Source organism: Elephas maximus, chromosome 2 (assembly GCF_024166365.1).
Source record: "Elephas maximus indicus isolate mEleMax1 chromosome 2, mEleMax1 primary haplotype, whole genome shotgun sequence".
Classification (NCBI taxonomy): domain Eukaryota; kingdom Metazoa; phylum Chordata; class Mammalia; order Proboscidea; family Elephantidae; genus Elephas; species Elephas maximus.
This window is the reverse complement of record NC_064820.1, coordinates 143,383,424-143,401,833: the sequence shown is the minus strand read 5'-3', so window position 1 is coordinate 143,401,833 and position 18,410 is coordinate 143,383,424. Positions and strand designations below refer to the sequence as shown.

Below are 18,410 nucleotides of genomic sequence, written 5' to 3'. Positions count from 1 at the left end.
TCATAGTTTTAGTTGCTCCCACACCACTCCCTCAGCAATTATGACTGCCTCAGGACAAAGCCAGAAAAAATGGGGAGCTCTGTGCTTGTACCTTGCATGGTTTTTAATTAAGTATTATTTGACTTTAAAGACTAAGAATAAGAATGTATTTTCTCATAGTTCTGGAGGCTAAAGCCGAAATCAGGGCGTTGGCTGTGTTGATGTCTTCTGTGGACGTCTCTCCTAGTTTCTGGTGTCCACTGGCAATCCATGGTTTTCTTTTCTTACAGGTGAGTCCTCATGTGGCTTCTGTGTTCCCCCTGTGTGTGTATGTGTGTTTTTTCTGCTCTTTAATAAGACACCACTTAGAAATGATTAGATTTAGGACTCAGCCTACTCTGGCATGACCTCATTAACTTAACAAAGTTAAGGGTCATATTTATAGGTACAGGTGTTAGGACTTCAACACATGTTTTTGGTGGGGGTGGGGAGACACAATTTAACCCGTAATAATTATGATTATAAATGCTGTGTTAGGTGTTTCTCCCAGATTATTTTTTTTTTTAAACATTGTTAATTTTTGTTTTTTGCTAAGGAAAATTTTTAATGTTTATAAAATTAGTATTTTCCTTTATGTCTTTTGGAATTTGTATCTTGTTGTATTATGTTTTGATTCTCTTCTAAGATCTATCTGCTTTTCTTCAGCTTAAGGCCTCAGGTGGTATTTTCTTGTATTTTGTTGAGAGTTCATAGCTGTTGTTTGTGAAAGGATTGGATTTTTAGTCACTTGTGCCTTGATAGGAAACCCTGGTGGCGTAGTGGTTAAGTGCAATGGCTGCTAACCAAAAGGTCTGCAGTTCAAATCCTCCAGGCGCTCCTTGGAAACTCTACGGTGCAGTTCTACTCTGTCCTATAGGGTTGCTGTGACTCAGAATCAATCTGACGGCAGTGGGTTTGGTTTTTTGGGTTATGCCTTGGCAAAGGAGCCCTGGTGGTGGAGCGTTTAGCACCTGGCTGGTAACTGATAGGTTGGTGATTCAAACCCACCAGCTGCTCCATGGGAGAAAGATGTGACAGTCTGCCTCTGTAAAGATTTACAGCCTTGGAAACCTTATGGGGGTAGTTCTCCTCTGTCCTTTAGGGTTGCTGTGAGTTGGAATCCATGTGACACCAATGGGTTTTGGTTTTTATGCCTAGATACACACTGTTTTATTAGTTGGAAATTTTCTGTAATTATTGTATAGGAAGAATTCAGTGAGGTCAGGAGATAAGGTTAAGAAAAATTCGTGGAGCAGTATTTAGCTAAGCCTTAAAAATGAGTAGGTTAATGTTTTTTTCTGTATTAGACATTTAATAACTTCTTAATTTTTACATTTTATGAGAGGAAATAGTAGCCTAATAAGCTATATTGTATGGAATTTCTGATTCTGGTATTCGCCAGTTATAAAATAAATGACTGATTTTAGCAACAGAACACATAAGATATTTTCAATTTTAGTGGCTACAGCTCTTAACTTTTTCCATCATGATATAATAAAAGTTGTTTCATGAATGCCCACACACATAGTTGTAAAACACATTCAATATTCCACAGCAGTATTTTTCAAACTGTAGATGCCTGACTGGTATAAAAAAAAACTGGTATAGTGGTTAATAAAATCAACTTAGATTAATTTAAAAAAAGGAATGTAATAGAGATGATCACTACTCAAACTAAGGGTCAAAATTGTTCTGTGAAACTTCTCTATATGCATATCAGCTTGCAATATAAAAAAAATTTCTTAATATAGAGCATGGTCCAAAAACCTTTGATACTATTGTTTGTAAAAGAAGTTCTAGTTAAAATCAAGGTGATAACCTTTATGTTTCCTTTTTCAGTTTTAAAGGGTTAACATAGTAATTTTGGCCATCTTTTCGTTTGCCTGGAATTGAGGTTTGCTAAACAATTATGAGATTTTAAGCTTATGTTGAAGTTGCTACATGAAAGTTATAGGAGGAATGAACTCATTATGTTTTGAACTTATATCTTAGTAATATCCTTTTTTTTTTTTTTTTTGCAAGAAGAAATGAAATGAGACACCCAAGAACTACCATATAAACAGTTTTGGCATGGGTTGACAAACCTACAGAAACCTCAGTTTTAAATTTGAATATGAAATAACAAACTATATTAAAATAGTTCTTGGGCACTTTACTGTAAAAATGTCTGATGCACACAGGACAGAACTTTATCTTAAATAGAAGCACATGCGTTGTTGTTAGGTGCTATCGAGTCAGTTCTGACTCGTATTGACCCTGCATACAACAAAACAAAATACTACCCGATCCTGCACCATCCTCACAATAATTGCTATGTATATAGCTTTTTATATAGTTTAGCTAATTTAATATAAAACTACACTCGATTTTTGTTATTTCATATGTAATTAAAATATTGATGACTGTCTTATTTCTCAGTCATGAGCCTCAGATGAATAACTAAATACTAAAGGATTTTCACCTTGGCAATAAGACAGTGTCTTTATTTTTATTTATATCCCTAATACCTCTCATACCAAAAAAACCCCAAACCCATTGCTGTGGAGTCTGTTCCAACTCATAGTGACCCTACGCACAACGGAATGAAACACTGCCTGGTCCTGCACCATCCTCACCATTGTTGCTATGTTTGAGCTCGTTGCTATGTTTGAGCTCATTGTTGCTGTGTTTGAGCTCATTGTTGCAGGCACTGTGTCAATCCATCTTGTTGAGCGTCTTCCTCTTTTTCTCAGATCCTCTACTTTACCAAGCATGATGTCTTGGTCTCTTATGATAACATGTCCAAAGTTCCTGAGATGAAGTCTCACCATCTAGCTTCTAAGGAGCGTTCTGGCTGTACTCCTTCCAAAACAGATTCGTTTGTTTTGGCAGTTCATGTTATGTTCACTATTTCTTTGCCAACACCAAAGCCATCAATTCTTTGGCTTTTGTATTTGTTGTCCGGCTTTCACATGCATATGAGATGATTGAAAATGCCATGGCTTGGGTCAGGCTGACCTTAGTCCTCAAGGTGACATCTTTGCTTTTCAGCACTTTAAAGAGGTCTTTTGCAGCAGACTTTCCCAATGCAAATAGTTGTTTGATTTCTTGACTGCTGTTTTCATGGGTGTTGATTGTGGATCCAAGTAAAATGAAATCCTTGACAACTTCTGTATTTTCTCCATTTATCATGATGTTGGTTTTTGGTCTAGTTATGAGGATTTTTGTTTCCTTTATGTTGAGGTGTAATCCATACTGAAGGCTGTGGTCTTTGATCTTCATCAGTGAGTGCTTCCAGTCCTCTTCGCTTTTAGCAAACAAGGTTGTGTCATCTGCATATCACAGGTTGTTAATGAGTCTTCCTCCAGTCCTTATGCTGTGTTTTTCTTCATATAGTCCAGCTTCTGAGATTATTTGCTTAGCATACAGATTGAATAAGTATGATGAAAGGGTACAACACTGGCACACACCTTTCTTGACTTTAAACCACATGGTATCCCCTTACTCTGTCTGAGCGACTGCTTCTTGGTCTTCGCACAGGTTCCTCTTGAGCGTGATTAAGTGTTCGGGAATTCCCATCTTTGCGGTGTTATCCGTAATTTGTTATGATCTACACAGTTGAATGCCTTTGCATAGTCAATAAAACAGAAGTAAACATCTTTCTGTTATTCTCTGCTTTCATCATGTTCTATGTAATGTAAGGAATTATTACTAGTATGTTCAGCTTTTCTTTGTATTTTAGGACATTGACATTTTTGAAATATGAAATATACATGCCTGTTATTTTATAAATGTTTTTCAATTTGTGTTTTTTGTTGTTTCTTCATAATTAGATTTAGATTTTACATTTTTGGCAAGAATACTACATAAGTGATGTGACCTTTGCTGGATATCGCACCTGGAGGCACAGGATAATTATTTGCTGATTTTGGTGACATTAATTTTGATCTCTTGGTTAAGGTGTTTGTTTTCTCCACTGTGTAATTTTTTTTTCCGTTTTGTAATTAAAAAGCAGTTGTGGGTAGATACATCGTTGTTGTTATGTGCCGTTGAATCAGTTGTGACTCATAGTGACCCATGTACAACAGAATGAAGCTGGTTAGTCCTGCGCCATCCTCATAATCGTTGTTATGCTTGAGCCCATTGTTGCAACCACTGTGTCAGTCCATCTCGTTGAGGGTCCTCCCCTTTTTTCCCTGACCCTCTACTTTACCAAGCATGATGTTCTTCCCTAGGAACTGGTCCTTCCTGATGGCATGTCCTAAGTATGTGAGACGAAGCCTTACCTTGTCTCTGAGGAGCATTCTGGCTGTGCTTCTTCCAAGACAGATGTGTTCGTTCTTCTGGCAGTCCGTGGTACATTCAGTATTCTTCGCCCACACCGTAATTCAAAGGGATCAGGTCTTCTTCGGTCTTCCTTATAGATACGTTGACAGTCTGTGAATATCCCATTCCTCATCATACTTTCTCCACTTAAATTTAATATTTATTGAAGATTCTTGTCTGAGTCAACTTTTTGCAACTTTGTATTTTGATACAATTTCAAATTTAGAAAAGTTGCAAGAATAATACAAGGAACTCGTATATGCCTTTTACACTGATTCACCAGTTTTTACCTTTTGCCTCATTTACTTTATCGTTCTTTCTGTCCTCCCTACTTTTTCCCTCTGTCCCACTCTCTTCACACACACATGCATTTTTATCTATTTTTTTCTGATGAGTTTGGAAGTCAGTTGGAAATATTGTAACTGTTCAGCACAAAATAATCAAGTGTATGTGTCTAAGAACAAGAATATTTTCCTATATAACTGTAGTACAGTTATCAAAATTAGAAAATTTAACACAGATACAAGACAGTTGTATAATTTACAGTACATATTCAAATTTCATTAATTTTTCGAGTATTAGTCTTTATAACTTTTTCTTTTGTTTGTTCAGGATCAAATATCTTTTTTGGTTACCTTTTAAACTGGACCAAGTTCCTCTGTTTCCTTGTGTTTATTGATGACATTTTGGACAGTTATTTTGTATAATTCTCCTCAATATGAGTTTGTCTGGTATTTCCTAATGATTAAGATGTGTTTTTTGGCAGGAATACCACTAAATTGATACTGTGTCTTCTTTATTAGTTGGCACATGATGTAAATTTGTTTCCATTATTAGTGACAATGAATTTGATGACTTTGATAAAGTGGTGTCATCCAGCTTTCTTCATTGTAGAGTTATTCTTTATCCCTTTATAAATAATAAATAGTTTAGGGGAGACACTTTGAAATTATATTCTGTTAGTCATCAGACTTTCACTCACCAGTTTTAGCTTCCATTGATGATTTACTAACTCTGTTATTCTATATGGAAAGCCTGGTGGCGTAGTGGTTAAGAGCTGTGGCTACTAACTAAAAGGTCAACAGTTTGAGTCCACCAGGCACACCTTGGGAGCTCTGTGGGGCAATTCTACTCTGTCCTATAGGGTTGCTATGAGTCAGAATTGACTTGATGGCAATGGGTTTTTTTTTTTTTTTTAATCATTCTCTCTCTCTCTATAGGCAATCTACTGTGATGAACTGCTTTTACTTCTTCATTTATTTTTGTCAGTATGGACTAATAATCTTATTCAGTAGGTTATAATAATAATTATCCCTGTGTGTCTGTCTGTCTATTTATCTATGTATCTATTCATCAGGTTTATTGAAGTTTATTTTGTGTATGGTAAAATTCACCCTTTTTTGGTGTGTAGTTTGATGAGTTTCAACAAATGTATATATAGTTATTTAACCACCACTATGTGGCGTAGTGGTTAAGAGCTACGTCTGCTAACTAAAAGGTCAGCAGTTGGAATCTACCAGGTGCTTCTTGGAAACTCTGTGGGATGGTTCTACTCTGTCCTATGTCGCTATGAGTCAGAATTGACCCAGTGGTAACTGATTTGGTTTTGGTTTATCATAAAGATACAGAATATTTCTGTCACTCCCAAAATTCCAATATGTGCCTTTTTAATGCGTTCTTTCTCCCCACATCCAGAGCCTTGAACCGGCCTTGCATTCTTGGTGTAACCCATCCTTGGTCATGATGTATTATCATTTTTTAAAAATATATGTTTTCAGATTTGATTTGCTAATATTTTTGTTTCCATGCTTATAAGGAATTTTGATCTGTAATTTTCTTTAGCTTTGTTCGGTTTGGTCTTAGGGTAATGCTGGTCTCATAATATGAGTTGGGAAGCGTTCTCTCGTCTGATTTTTCTGAAATACTTTATATAGAATTGGTAGTGTTTCTTTATTAATGTATTATAGAATTCCCCAGTGAGATCATTTGTGCTTGGAGTTTTGTGTGTGTGTGTGGAAACATTTTTAAGTACAATTTCTTTAATAGATAGAGGACCATTAATGTTATCTCTTTCTTCTTGAAATGAGCTTTGGTTCTTTGTGTCTTTCAAGGACTTTTTTTTACTTCATTTAAGTTAATAAATTTATTGGCATCAAGTAGTTAATATTTCCTTATTATCTTTTTAATATTTATGGTATCTGTTCTGTCTTTAATTTCTAGTATTGACTGTGCTCTCTCCTTCTTACCTCGTGTATGGCTAGAAGTTTATCAATTTTATTGATCACTTGGAAAAAAAAAAACTTTTATTTTTTCTTTATTATTTTTCTATTTTCAATTTCAGTGCTTTTTTAATTTTTTCACACACATACTTTTTTTTCATCATAAGTTTATACCACCAATTGCATTCTGACTCTGCAGAGTTTTCCTTGCTCTCACCATTTTATGTTTGTATATATCCCTCCTTTCACAGTGAGAACTGAGTTTCTCAGCAATACTGATCTATTCTCTCTTTAGTCCTGAAATACAGGGAAAGTAGTTTCCAAATTGCTGCATCCATTCCCATATGAAGAACAGACTTCCCAAGAAGAGTTCAAGATTTTGTCACAATTCATTTTTTTTTTTTCTTTAGATTCATAATGTATAAAGTACTGTGTTTGAAATGACTTGGATTAGTTTTTTTTATTCCCTTCCCTTTCTATCCCCTGTAATCAATTGACATACGCTTGGGTCCTCTCCACCGGTTCTTGTTGATTTAATTTTACTTTTGGAATACATAAGACCTTAACATGATTGCAGAGGTCAAAGGTATACATAAAGGTAAACTGAAAAGCTACAAAACACTTTATGAATTTGTCACGTTTGTGCTGAAGTGAGCACTTGAAATTATTTTTATTGAATTTGAACAGATAAAAAATGCTAATATGATTAAAATAGGTATAAGGTATAAAGAGTAACAATATACAAACATCTGTCTACTAGCCTTTTTGTGAAATAGAATGTTGTCATTACAATTGAAACCCCTGTGTGTCCTCACCAATCCTTCCCATTTTAGGGGTAAATCGCTATCTCCAGTTTTTACTTCTTCATTCCATTGCTTTTGTTTACAGTTTTACCGTATCTGTTTATATGTATACATAATGTGTCATTTAGTTTTGTATGTTTTTGAACTTTCTATGAATAGGACCATTTTTCATGCATTCTTCTGGGCATTGTTTTATTCTCTCAATGTGATTTACTCAGGGTTCTTTCATGTCGTTGCATATAGCTATGGTTAGTTCTTTTCTACCGTAGTAATCTCTTATATTAACATACTGTGATTTTTTTGGAGTTCTGGTGGTATAATGGTTCGGAGCTCAACTGCTGACCAAAAAGGTGAGCGGTTTGTATCCACCAGGCTCTCCTTGTCACCCTATAGGGCAGTTGTACTCAGTCTTACAGGGTTGCTATGAGTCGGAGCCGAGTCAACAGCGCCTAACAACAAAAATAGCAATGATTTATTCATTTTTTTTTAATGGACTTTGGGATGTTTTATGGTTTTCTGCTATTTTGACCAATATGGCTAAGAATTTTTTTTTTTTTTGCATGTATCTTGTTGCATGTATATAAAAGATTTTCAGGTCTCTAAGAGTGGATCCTAAGTGTGGACCTCCTGAGTGATACAAGATGCACATCTTTCAATTTTACCAGGAAATCATTTCCCCGAGTCACTGTATATGTTTGTATTCATATCAGCAGTATGTAAGTTGCAGTCAGATAATATCCTTGACAATATCTAAGATTGTGAGACTCTTAGTATTTGCCAGTCTAATGCTTATGAAATGTTATCTAATTATGGTGTTAATTTATATTCCCCTGACTGCTAATGAGGTCAAATGTTATTATCTATTTATAATACATTTATATTTTCTTTTTTGTGAAGTGCCTTTTTTTTTTTTTTTAGGACTTTTGCCATTTCTCCTCTTAGTTTGTCTTTTTTTTTCTTTTATCATTCTATAGGTTTTTTAAAAATATATACTAGATAATATTCCTTTGAATTTGTGTGTTTCAGATATCTTTTTTCTTATTTGTGACTTGTCTTTTTATTTCATTCATACCTATTGAGTGAAATGGATATAGCAAGGTGGACGTAGTCACTTCACTTACAATGCTAATAGGCTAATGAGAAGGGGCAAGTGAGCTAAGTGTTTAAGCATACTAGCTCTGGAATAAGACTTTTTCACTGTGTGACCTTGGGGAAGTATATGTGTTTTAATCTGTAAAATGAGGATAAAATAACACCCAGCCTCACAGAGGTATTCAGTTTCTTTTTCTCCTACTTTCACTGAAAAGAGAGTTTTGTTTTGCTTTTCTGTTGCTCTGTGTAACTATAAAGTATTCTTTTTACTTTTAATTCTAGTTATCCGTTTTGTATTTCGTCTTCTTTTAAGGTTTCTGGAAACTGATAATTTTCTATGTGTGGAAGTGAGTATGTACATGTATCCACATATGAGCTCAGAAATTTTATTTACTTTTTACACTGTTCTTTCACGTGGGCAGGGAACAATATTTTTAAATCACAAAATTCAACAGAAAAAAGGCTCTGAAAATTGAGAAAGCAAATCCAAAAGCTGTTTTTAGTCATGGCTCTTTTAAAAATTATCTTTCCTTGTAATACTCTTTGGTTAATTTCAGCTCAATTCAATAGATAGATTCAGAGTGCCTAAAATATGCTAGACGGTATTGTAGATGCTGGGAATACAGAAATGAGAACAAAGACAAAACCTTTACTTTTAGGGAACTTAGAATAAGAGGAGATGGTAACGAAACAAATAATATAGGTATTTTATCAGGAGGTAAGAAGCACTAAGAAGACAAAGCAGGGCAAGTAGCAACACAATTTATTAGTTTTGTTAATCAGGGACTGAGAATAAATACAGTTTACGCATTTCTTGACTCAAATGCTCCATCTGTATTGTAGACATTTGTTATACCAGTCATTCTCAGTATTAGAGTTGAGGCCAGAGAAACTTTTTTCTGGGACTTCTTAACTTGATTAGACTAGAGAGGTGTGCAGTGCATGAGTCCTCTGAAATCAGATGCAATTATGAGTGTGCATTTTTCTGAAAAAATATTTTATAGCTTACATACAGTTGTAAAAGGAGTCTGTGACCCAAAATAACTGAATGGTAGATTTAATGAGTCATTTCTTCTAGCCACATGGTTAAGTAATTTGGTGAAGAGGAACAAAATATTGATTAATATGAAGTTTGCAGGCTACCCGTTTTGTGTTGTTGCTACTGGTGCTAGATGTCATCAAGTTGGTTGCAACTAATAGCGACCCCATGTTCAACAGCATGAAACACTGCCAAATCCTGTGCCATCCTCACAATTGTTATGCTTGAGCCCATTGTTGCAGCCACTGTGTCAATCCATCTCGTCGAGGGTCTTCCTCTTTTTTGCTGCCCTCTGCTTTACCAAGCATGATGTCCTTCTCCAGGGACTGATTTCTCCTGATGACATGCCCAAAGTATACGAGAGGCAGTCTCGCTATCCTTCTTCTAGGAAGCATTCTGGCTGTACTTCCTCCAAGGCAGATTCGTTCAGTCTTTTGGTGGTCATGGTATATTCAGTATTCTTCAGCAACACCATAATTCAAAGGTGTTAGTTCTTCAGTCTTTCTTATTCATAGTCCAGCTTTCACACACATGATGCTATTGAAAACGCCATGGCTTGGGTCAGGTGCACCTTAGTTTTTAAGGTGACATCTTTGCTTTTTAACACTCTAAAGAAGTCACTTGCAGCAGATTTGACCCATGCAATATGTCCTTTGATTTCTTGACTGCTGCTTCCATGGGTGTTGATCGTGGATCCAAGTAAAATGAAATCCTTGACAACTTCAATCTTTTCTCCATTTATCATGATGTTGCATATTGGTCCAGTTGTGAAGATTTTTGTTTTCTTTATGTTGAGGTGTAATCTGTACTGAAGGCTGAGGTCTTTGGTCGTCATCAGTAAGTGCTTTAAGTCCTCTTCACTTTCAGCAATCAAGCTTGTGTCATCTGCATAATGCAGGTTGTTAATGAGTCTTCCACCAATCCTGATACCCCACTCTTCTTCATACAGTCCAGCTTCTGGGATTATTTGCTCAGCATACAGATTGAGTAAATATGGTGAAGGATACAACTCTGACACACACCTTTTCTGACTTTAAACTATGCAGCATCCCCTTGTTTTGTTCCAACAACTAGGTACAGGTCCTGATCTATGTACAGGTTCCTCATGAGCACAGTTAAGTGTCTGGAATTCCCATTCTTTGCAATGTTATCCATAATTTGTTATGTATGATCCACGCATTTGAATGCCTTTGTATAGTTTATCAAACACAGGTAAACATCTTTCTGGTATTCTCTGCTTTCACCCAGGATCCATCTGATGTCAGCAGTGATATCCCTCGTTCCATGTCCTCTTCTGAATCCGGCTTGAATTTCTGGAGGCTCCCTATCGATGTACTGCTGCAACTGTTTTTGAATGATCTTCAGCAAAATTTTACTTGTGTGTGATGTTAATGATATTGTTCGATAATTTCTGCATTCTGTTGGATCACCTTTCTTTGGTATAGGCATAAATATGGATCTCTTACAGTCAGTTGGCCAGGTAGCTGTCTTCCAGATTTCTTGGCATAGATGAGCGAGCACTTCCAGTGCTGGATCCATTTGTTGAAACATCTCTATGGTACTCTGTCAATTCCTGTAACCTTGTTTTTTGCGAGTGCTTTCAGTGTCGCTTGGACCTCTTCCTCCTGAAATGGTTGAGTGTCAACCCATTCTTTCTGGTATAGTGACTGTGTTTTCCTTCCATCTTCTTTTGATGCTTCCTGCATGATTCATTATTTTGCCTATAAACCAAAAAAACCAAACCCATTGCTGTTGAGTCGATTCTGACTCACAGCATCCCTATAGGACAGAGTAGAACTGCCCCATAGGATTTCCAAGGAGTGCCTGGTGGATTCAAACTGCTGATCTTTTGGTTAGCAGCCATATCTCTTAACCACTACCCCACCAGGGTTTACATTTTGCCCATAGAATCCTTCAGTATTGCAACTCAAGGCTTGAATTTTTTCTTCAGTTCTTTCAGCTTGAGAAATGCCAAGCGTGTTCTTACCTTTTGGTTTTCTAACTCCAGGTGTTTGCACATGTCATTATAATATTTTATTTTGTCTTCTCTAGCCACCCTTTGAAATCTGCCATTCAGCTCTTTTACTTCATAATTTCTTCTGTTTGCGTTAGCCACTTGACATTCAAGAGCAAGTTTCAGAGACTCTTCTGATGTCCATTTTGGTCTTTCCTTTCTTTTCTGTCTTTCTAATGACCTCTTGCTCTCTTCATGTGTGATGTCCTTGATGTCATTCCACAGCTCGTCTGGTCTTCAGACATTGGTGCTCAACTCATCAAGTCCATTCTTGAGATGGTCTTTAAATTCAGGTGGAATATACTGAACGTCGTACTTTGGGTCTCATGGACTTGTTCTAATTTTCTTCAGCTTCACCTTGAACTTGAATATGAGCAATTTGATGGTCTGTCCTGCAGTTGGCCCCTGGCATTGTTTTGACTGATGATATTGAGCTTTTCTGTCATCTCTTTCCACAGATGTGGTCGATTTGATTGCTGTGTATTCCATGTGCATAGTCATTGTTTATGTTGGTGAGAAAGGTATTTGCAATGAAGAATTCATTGGTCTTTCTTGCTAAATTCTATCATGCAATCTCCAGCATCATTTCTATCACCAAGGCTATATTATCCTGATCCTCCTTCTTTGTTTCCAGCTTTCTCATTCCAATCACCAATAATTATCAATGCATCCTAATTGGATGTTCCATCAATTTCAGACTGCAGAAGTTGGTAAAAATCTTCAATTTCTTCATCTTTGGCCTTAGTGGTTGGTGTGTAAGTTTGAATAATAGTCATATTAACTGGTCTTCATTGTAGGCATGTGGATATTATCGTATCACTGACAGCTTCAGGATAGATCTTGAAATGTTCTGTTTGACCATGAATGCAACACCATTCTTCTTCAAGCTGTCATTCCCAGCATAGTAGACCATATGATTTTCTGATTCAGAGTGGCCAATACCAGTCTATTTCAGCTCACTAATACCTAGGATATTGATGTTTACACGTTTCATTTTTGATGATTTCCAAGTTTCCTAGATTCATACTTCATGCATTCTGCATTCCGATTACTAATGGATGTTTGCAGCTGTTTCTTCTCATTTTGAGTAGTGCCACATGAGCAAATGAAGGTCCTGAAAGCTTGACTCCATCCACATCATTAAGATCGGCTCCACTGTGAGGAGCAACTCTTCCCCAGTTGTCTTTTCAGTGCCTTCTATCCTGAGGGGCTCATCTTCTGGCACTATATCAGATAATGTCCCGCTGCTATTAATAAGGTTTTCACTGGCTAATTCTTTGCAAAATTAGACCACCAGGTCCTTCTTCCTAATCTGTCCTAGTCTGGAAGCTCAGCTGAAACCTGTCTGCCTTGGGTGACTCTGCTGGTATTTGAATACCAGTGGCATAGCTTCCAGCATCACAGCAACGTGCAAGCCCCCACAGTACAACAAACAGAGGTGTGCATTAATTCATGCTAAGGCTTGACCACAATTGGGAAAAGTTTTAATTTACATGCTCAATATTTTATCTTCATCCGTTAAGTACTTAAAAGACGGGGATAAAAAAACCCATTGCCTTCGAGTCGATTCTGACTCATAGTGACCCTATAGGACAGAGTAGAACTGCCCCATCGAGTTTCCAAGGAGCACCTGGTAAATTTGAACTGCCAACCTTTTGGTTAGCAACCATAGCATTTAACCACTACACCAGCAGGGTTTCCAACAGACAGGGATAGGACTAGTTAAATATGGTCATACAATGTATTACAGATCCATATGAATACCTTAAGGGTGCTTTTCAATTTGACGGTGGCATGTCTTCAAATGCTTGGATATATGAGAATGGTTATGACACAGTCTTGTTTTATCAGAAGGTCTCTTGCATATGTGGCTGTTGAAAATAGTGTGGGCTGATATCAGAGACTGTGCTCACTGTAGTCAGTGTTAAAGATCAGTACATCACAGATCCTTACTTAAGGTGCCCCATTAAATTGATTTTTTACTTGTGGCATTATGGATTATGTCTCTGCAACATCTTTCCCTTTTGTACCCATAACCTCTAAAAGGTTCAGTGCCAGAAAGAACAGAACTGTATCTTTATTTCCTCATCACATCCTTTCTCGAACAGATAATACTTTCATTGCTCTCTCTCCAACTTGGCTTTGAGTCACTACCATGATGCTAGCTGTTGAACAGTCTTTCAAGTTAAGCAATTAGCATTCTGGTCAAGTATAAATTGTTGTAAGGCTGCCATTCTCATTCAGTGTAGCTTAGGTAGTCTTACTAAATTTATTATTAAGATCATGTCAGAGGCACATGACAATTGCATTTCACAGAACCTCCTTGAATATTGATATTTGAGATTCACAGAAAATTAAATCTAAAAACTCATTCTCAAATAGTTCTGAGGTTCGAAGAACAACAAGCTGTCAAGTTCATTCAAACCACGTTTATGTTGCTTGATATTTAAAAAAAAAATTAAACTGCTTTAGTCTTTCTTTACTTTTAGCTGATTAAATTTTGCTGTTGTGTTAATTAACAAATTGAAAAGAAATGTTCTAATTAGTTTCTGTCATAACTGGTAACCACAGTAAGTCAGAGTACTTTGGAAAGCATGGTAGTCTATTGGGTAACACCTGCTCATTAGTAGGCACCAGTTCTTTGCCTGACTGTGTTCAGTCTCACTAACTGTGTCTGTGTAAGCCTTGTACCATCTGCTACTTTAGTTTCTCTCAAAATTAAAAAAAAAAAAAAAGAAACTTACCTATATTCTACCTAATGCAAAGAGTTTTGAAAGACAGTAGAAAGTAATTAAAGTGCATTTTATCAACAGATTCGATTTAGTAGTTAAAAATTGTAATGTTTAAAAATCATTGCCTTTAAAAAGTACTATTTTAGAATAGTAATTTGCTGTGTAAAAACTGCTGGCTTTTGTGGTGTGCTTCATTGCTTGGTTCTAGAACATTTAATTTTAGAATAGAGTATATTTAAAGACGAGTTTTACTGTTGAGTTTGACAGGCATGGCGAGACCCCAATATAAGGAGCCCAAAGGGAGAATTTGCATAATATGCAGGGTTAAGGAGCTCTGAGACTTGACTTTCCATTAAGTCCAGGCTATCTATGTTCATTCCTGTTGAGCAGAAATTTGCTTAAAGTTGACTGTTTTCCTCCTTCTGTACCATCTGATTTCAATCTGCGCTTGTCTTTTACAGCTAGAGACGGTTGAATGGCAGCTTAACCTTCAGATGGCTCACTCTGCTCAAGCAAAACTAAAATCTCCTCAAGCTGTGTTACAGCTAGGAGTGAGCAATGAAGATTCAAAGGTAAGAAAAGACATCACATTGAAATGTTGTGTTTTGTTTATTAGGTCTTGTACTTATTGTTTGAGAATTCCTGGGTGTTAAGTGCTTGACTATTAGCCGAAAGGTTGGCAGTTCGAATCCACCCAGAAGTGCCTTGGAAGGCAGGCCTGGTGATCTGCTTTTGAAAGGTCACAGCCTTGAACATCCTGTGGAGAAGTTCTACTCTGCACATCTGGTGTCACCATGAGTTGGAATCAACTCAACAACAACAACTACTACTTTTTTGTTATTAGGGTCTTTGCTGTCTGGATTGAAAAATTGAAACATAATTCGATTAAAATTGAGAAACAAGAATTAAGCAGTTGACAGGTCTTTATTTGTGACAAGTTTTGATGTCAGATTTAAATATCACTTTGTTATTTATCTGGAGAAATAGCTTGTCTTGCAGGATGCTTTCCTTGTAGAAATATTTCATAATGTCTTCTTTTAAATTCTGCAATGAAAAAAATTGCTGGAGACTATATAAATTATACTATTAATGCTTTAGATATTTATGGATATTCTTGGGCATTTTGTCTTTTAAGCTACATAGAGGCAATATTGTTTGTTTTCCAGCCAAAGCCTGGAATATGATGATGATGTGAATTGTGTTTGTGTATATGTGTAGTGGAACCCTGGTGGCACAGTGATTGAGTATTGAGCTGTTAACCAAAAGGTTGGCAGTTCAAATCCACCAGCTGTGTCTTGGGAGCCTACGGGCAGCTCCACCCTGTCCTATAAGGTTGCCATGAGTTGGAATTAACTGAGTGACAATGAGTTTTTTTTTAAGCTAGTGTTTAAATAGTAGCTCTTGCAAAGTAGGATTTTGTAAAGACTAGCTTTATACCACATGGCAATTTCTCCTTCCGTATTAATTTCAGGACAACTCGAACATGGTTATCAAAAATCAGAGAGTTGCCATATAAAAGTGTCCTTACTGTGTCATATAGAGAAATATGTACTTCTGGTATCAGTGGGAGCTATTTATTATATTTTTTCATTAAAATTGGTTATCTTTTTAAAATAGAGAAGTGGGATGCAATTTTTTTTCCTTCTGAATAGATGAGACTTTATCTCATTTTAAGACAAATAGAGTTTTGAATGAGGTGTTATGGAACATCTGAGAAAAGAGGGATTACTGTGGCTGAATGCAATTTGAGAATAATGGAATCAGTATTATTATTTACACTGGGCATTGAAGTATGGAAATATTTTTACTTCTTTGTTAGCACTTCCATTATTATTACTTGTATCATGCACATTTCTGCCTTCCTGGCTGGGGCCAGTGCCTCCCCCAGGTTACATATAATCAGAATTTTATGCCATTGACTCGGGTCATCTTATATATAATTTATTAAAAAGTATCATTTCATATACATTTTCACTAGAAAGTAGTGTAAACTTAGTGATTAAGAGTCAGACTGACTGGTATTTTATCTATGCCCTGCAATTTAGTAGCTAACCTTGTGCAAGTTATTCAGTCTTTATGAAACTCAGTTTCTTCATCTGTAAAATTAGGTAATAGTATCTATCTCACAGTTTTTGAAGATTAAATGACTCAGTGTATAGAAAGTGCTTAGTCCAGGGGCCTACTATTATGTTCAAAGTTCGGTAAATGGTAGCTGGAAACCGTGGTGGCAGAGTGGTTAAGAGCTATGGCTGCTAACCAAAAGGTCGGCAGTTGAAATCCACCAGGCGCTCCTTAGAAACTGTAGGGACAGTTCTCCACTGTCCTGTTGGGTCGCTATAGTCAGAATCAACTCGATGGCAACAGCTACCATCATCATTATTATCATCAATAATACTTTTTTGAGTGAAAGAAAAAATAAACCCCTTTGTTTTAAACCAAAGCTGTCACTAAATTTATCTTTTGATGAAATTAATCTTTTCTTGCATTCTCCCTCCCTTTTATTTCTTGACCGTATTTTCCATATTTATGCTTACTGGGAAATGGGGAGGGAAAGGACAGCTTGGAAAGCCCTTTTCCTCCCGTGAGCTGGAGAAGGCATTCCTTAATGTATAAATCTGGAACACACTGGTATAGCCTGGGATTATTCCATGAGTAAAACATCAGCATATACCCACATACTCCAATTAGCCTTACCCGTTCTCTGTTGTGTTTCGCATGTATTTCTCAATAGCTAGAAGCTATATATAGGTTGGAAGGATATTATTTTGACCATATATTGCATATGCTTTAGACATCATGACTTTGACAAACTTTAGTTTTATTTGAAATTTATTTCTAAATGTTTATTTCCCAGCTCCTTTATTACACCTTCAGAATGTGCCTACCAAAACACCAAACCAAACCCAGTGCTGTTGAGCTGATTGTGACTCATAGCGACCCTATAGGACAGAGCAGAACTGCCCCATAGAGTTTCTAAGGAGTGCTTGGCAAATTTGAACTGCCGGCCCTTTGGTTAGCAGCTGTAGCACTTAACCACTACACCACCAGGCTTTCCAATGTGCCTATATGTTTGTTATATTTTTAGGGAGTAGGAATGAATGAGTAACGTTTCCAGTAGAACAGCCATGTTTTCAATTCATGTTTTAATTCAGGAAGGCAATACAGATGTGAAATCCAACCCTCTTGAGATACAGACTTGAGTTAAACGTTTATGTTTTTCTCCGTGTTGTTATTTTGAAATTTTGTGTTTGCGTGTGTATCAGCACATTGGTTAAGCTTGTAACTGCAGAGCCAGAGCACCATTTTCGTTAACAAACACACTTTGGGAGAAGAGTTGTTGTTAGGTGCCGTCGAGTCGGCTCCGACTCATAGCGTCCCTACAGGACAGAGTAGAGCTGCCCCATAGGGTTTTCAGGGAGCGGCTGGTGGATTCAACCTACTAACCTTTTGGTTAGCAGCTGAGATTTTAACCACTATGCCACCAGGGCTCCTGGGGAGAAGAGTAGCACCACACAATGTAGAGGATATATTCTTTTCATCTTGTACACGGGCTTACATTAACTTCTTTCTCTTATTGCCTGCCTGCCGTATAGCATTGTGTGGATTCAGCTCCTATTTGTTTTATATCCTGCAAAATAGACCCATGATGGAGTATAAAACCACTGTCAACCTGGACAGAAACATGCCATCTCCAAATATGTGCCCCAGCTGTAAAAGAGCAGTTTACTGTGCCCCTGCCCCTCTTAGTCAGCTGTCACCTGCAGTTGCTGATTTTTCTTTTGTTTACATTCTCCTAGGTTTTGTGATCTGATATTCTATTCTTTGTACTCTTACTTCATCTGGTTCCTTGATGTTAATTTTTATGTAACTCCTGTTACTAAGGATAAGAAATTACTTTTCCACCAAACAATTGCTCTATTCTGAAATGAGAATTCAGAGGAATTCTTCACAGGTTGAAATATTAAGTTAAAAAAGATTCGAAAGCAGGTTTTAAAAAACAGATTTGTTAAAGAGAGAGCTTTTACTAAAAGAAATTAAAAAATTACCACTGTTTAGTTTATGATATAAAATACTGTGAAGTATAAAGTTGTCATACTTATAGAAAATTGGTGTTTGTTTAAAATAGGAATCAAATTTTTTAAATGTATATTTTATAGAGTAGTTGCCTGAAAATATATGTTTTTAAAA

General features: G+C 36.5%; 1 protein-coding gene across 1 annotated transcript in view; it reads left to right on the top strand.

The window, feature by feature from the left end:
• The window catches only part of COMMD10 (COMM domain containing 10), a 265,416-nt gene that overhangs the window by 77,566 nt on the left and 169,440 nt on the right, over nucleotides 1-18,410 (top strand). The window contains exon 5 of the mRNA XM_049873632.1: nucleotides 14,684-14,794. Coding sequence (XP_049729589.1) covers nucleotides 14,684-14,794 — 111 coding nt within the window. The remainder of the gene's footprint in view (nucleotides 1-14,683; nucleotides 14,795-18,410) is intronic.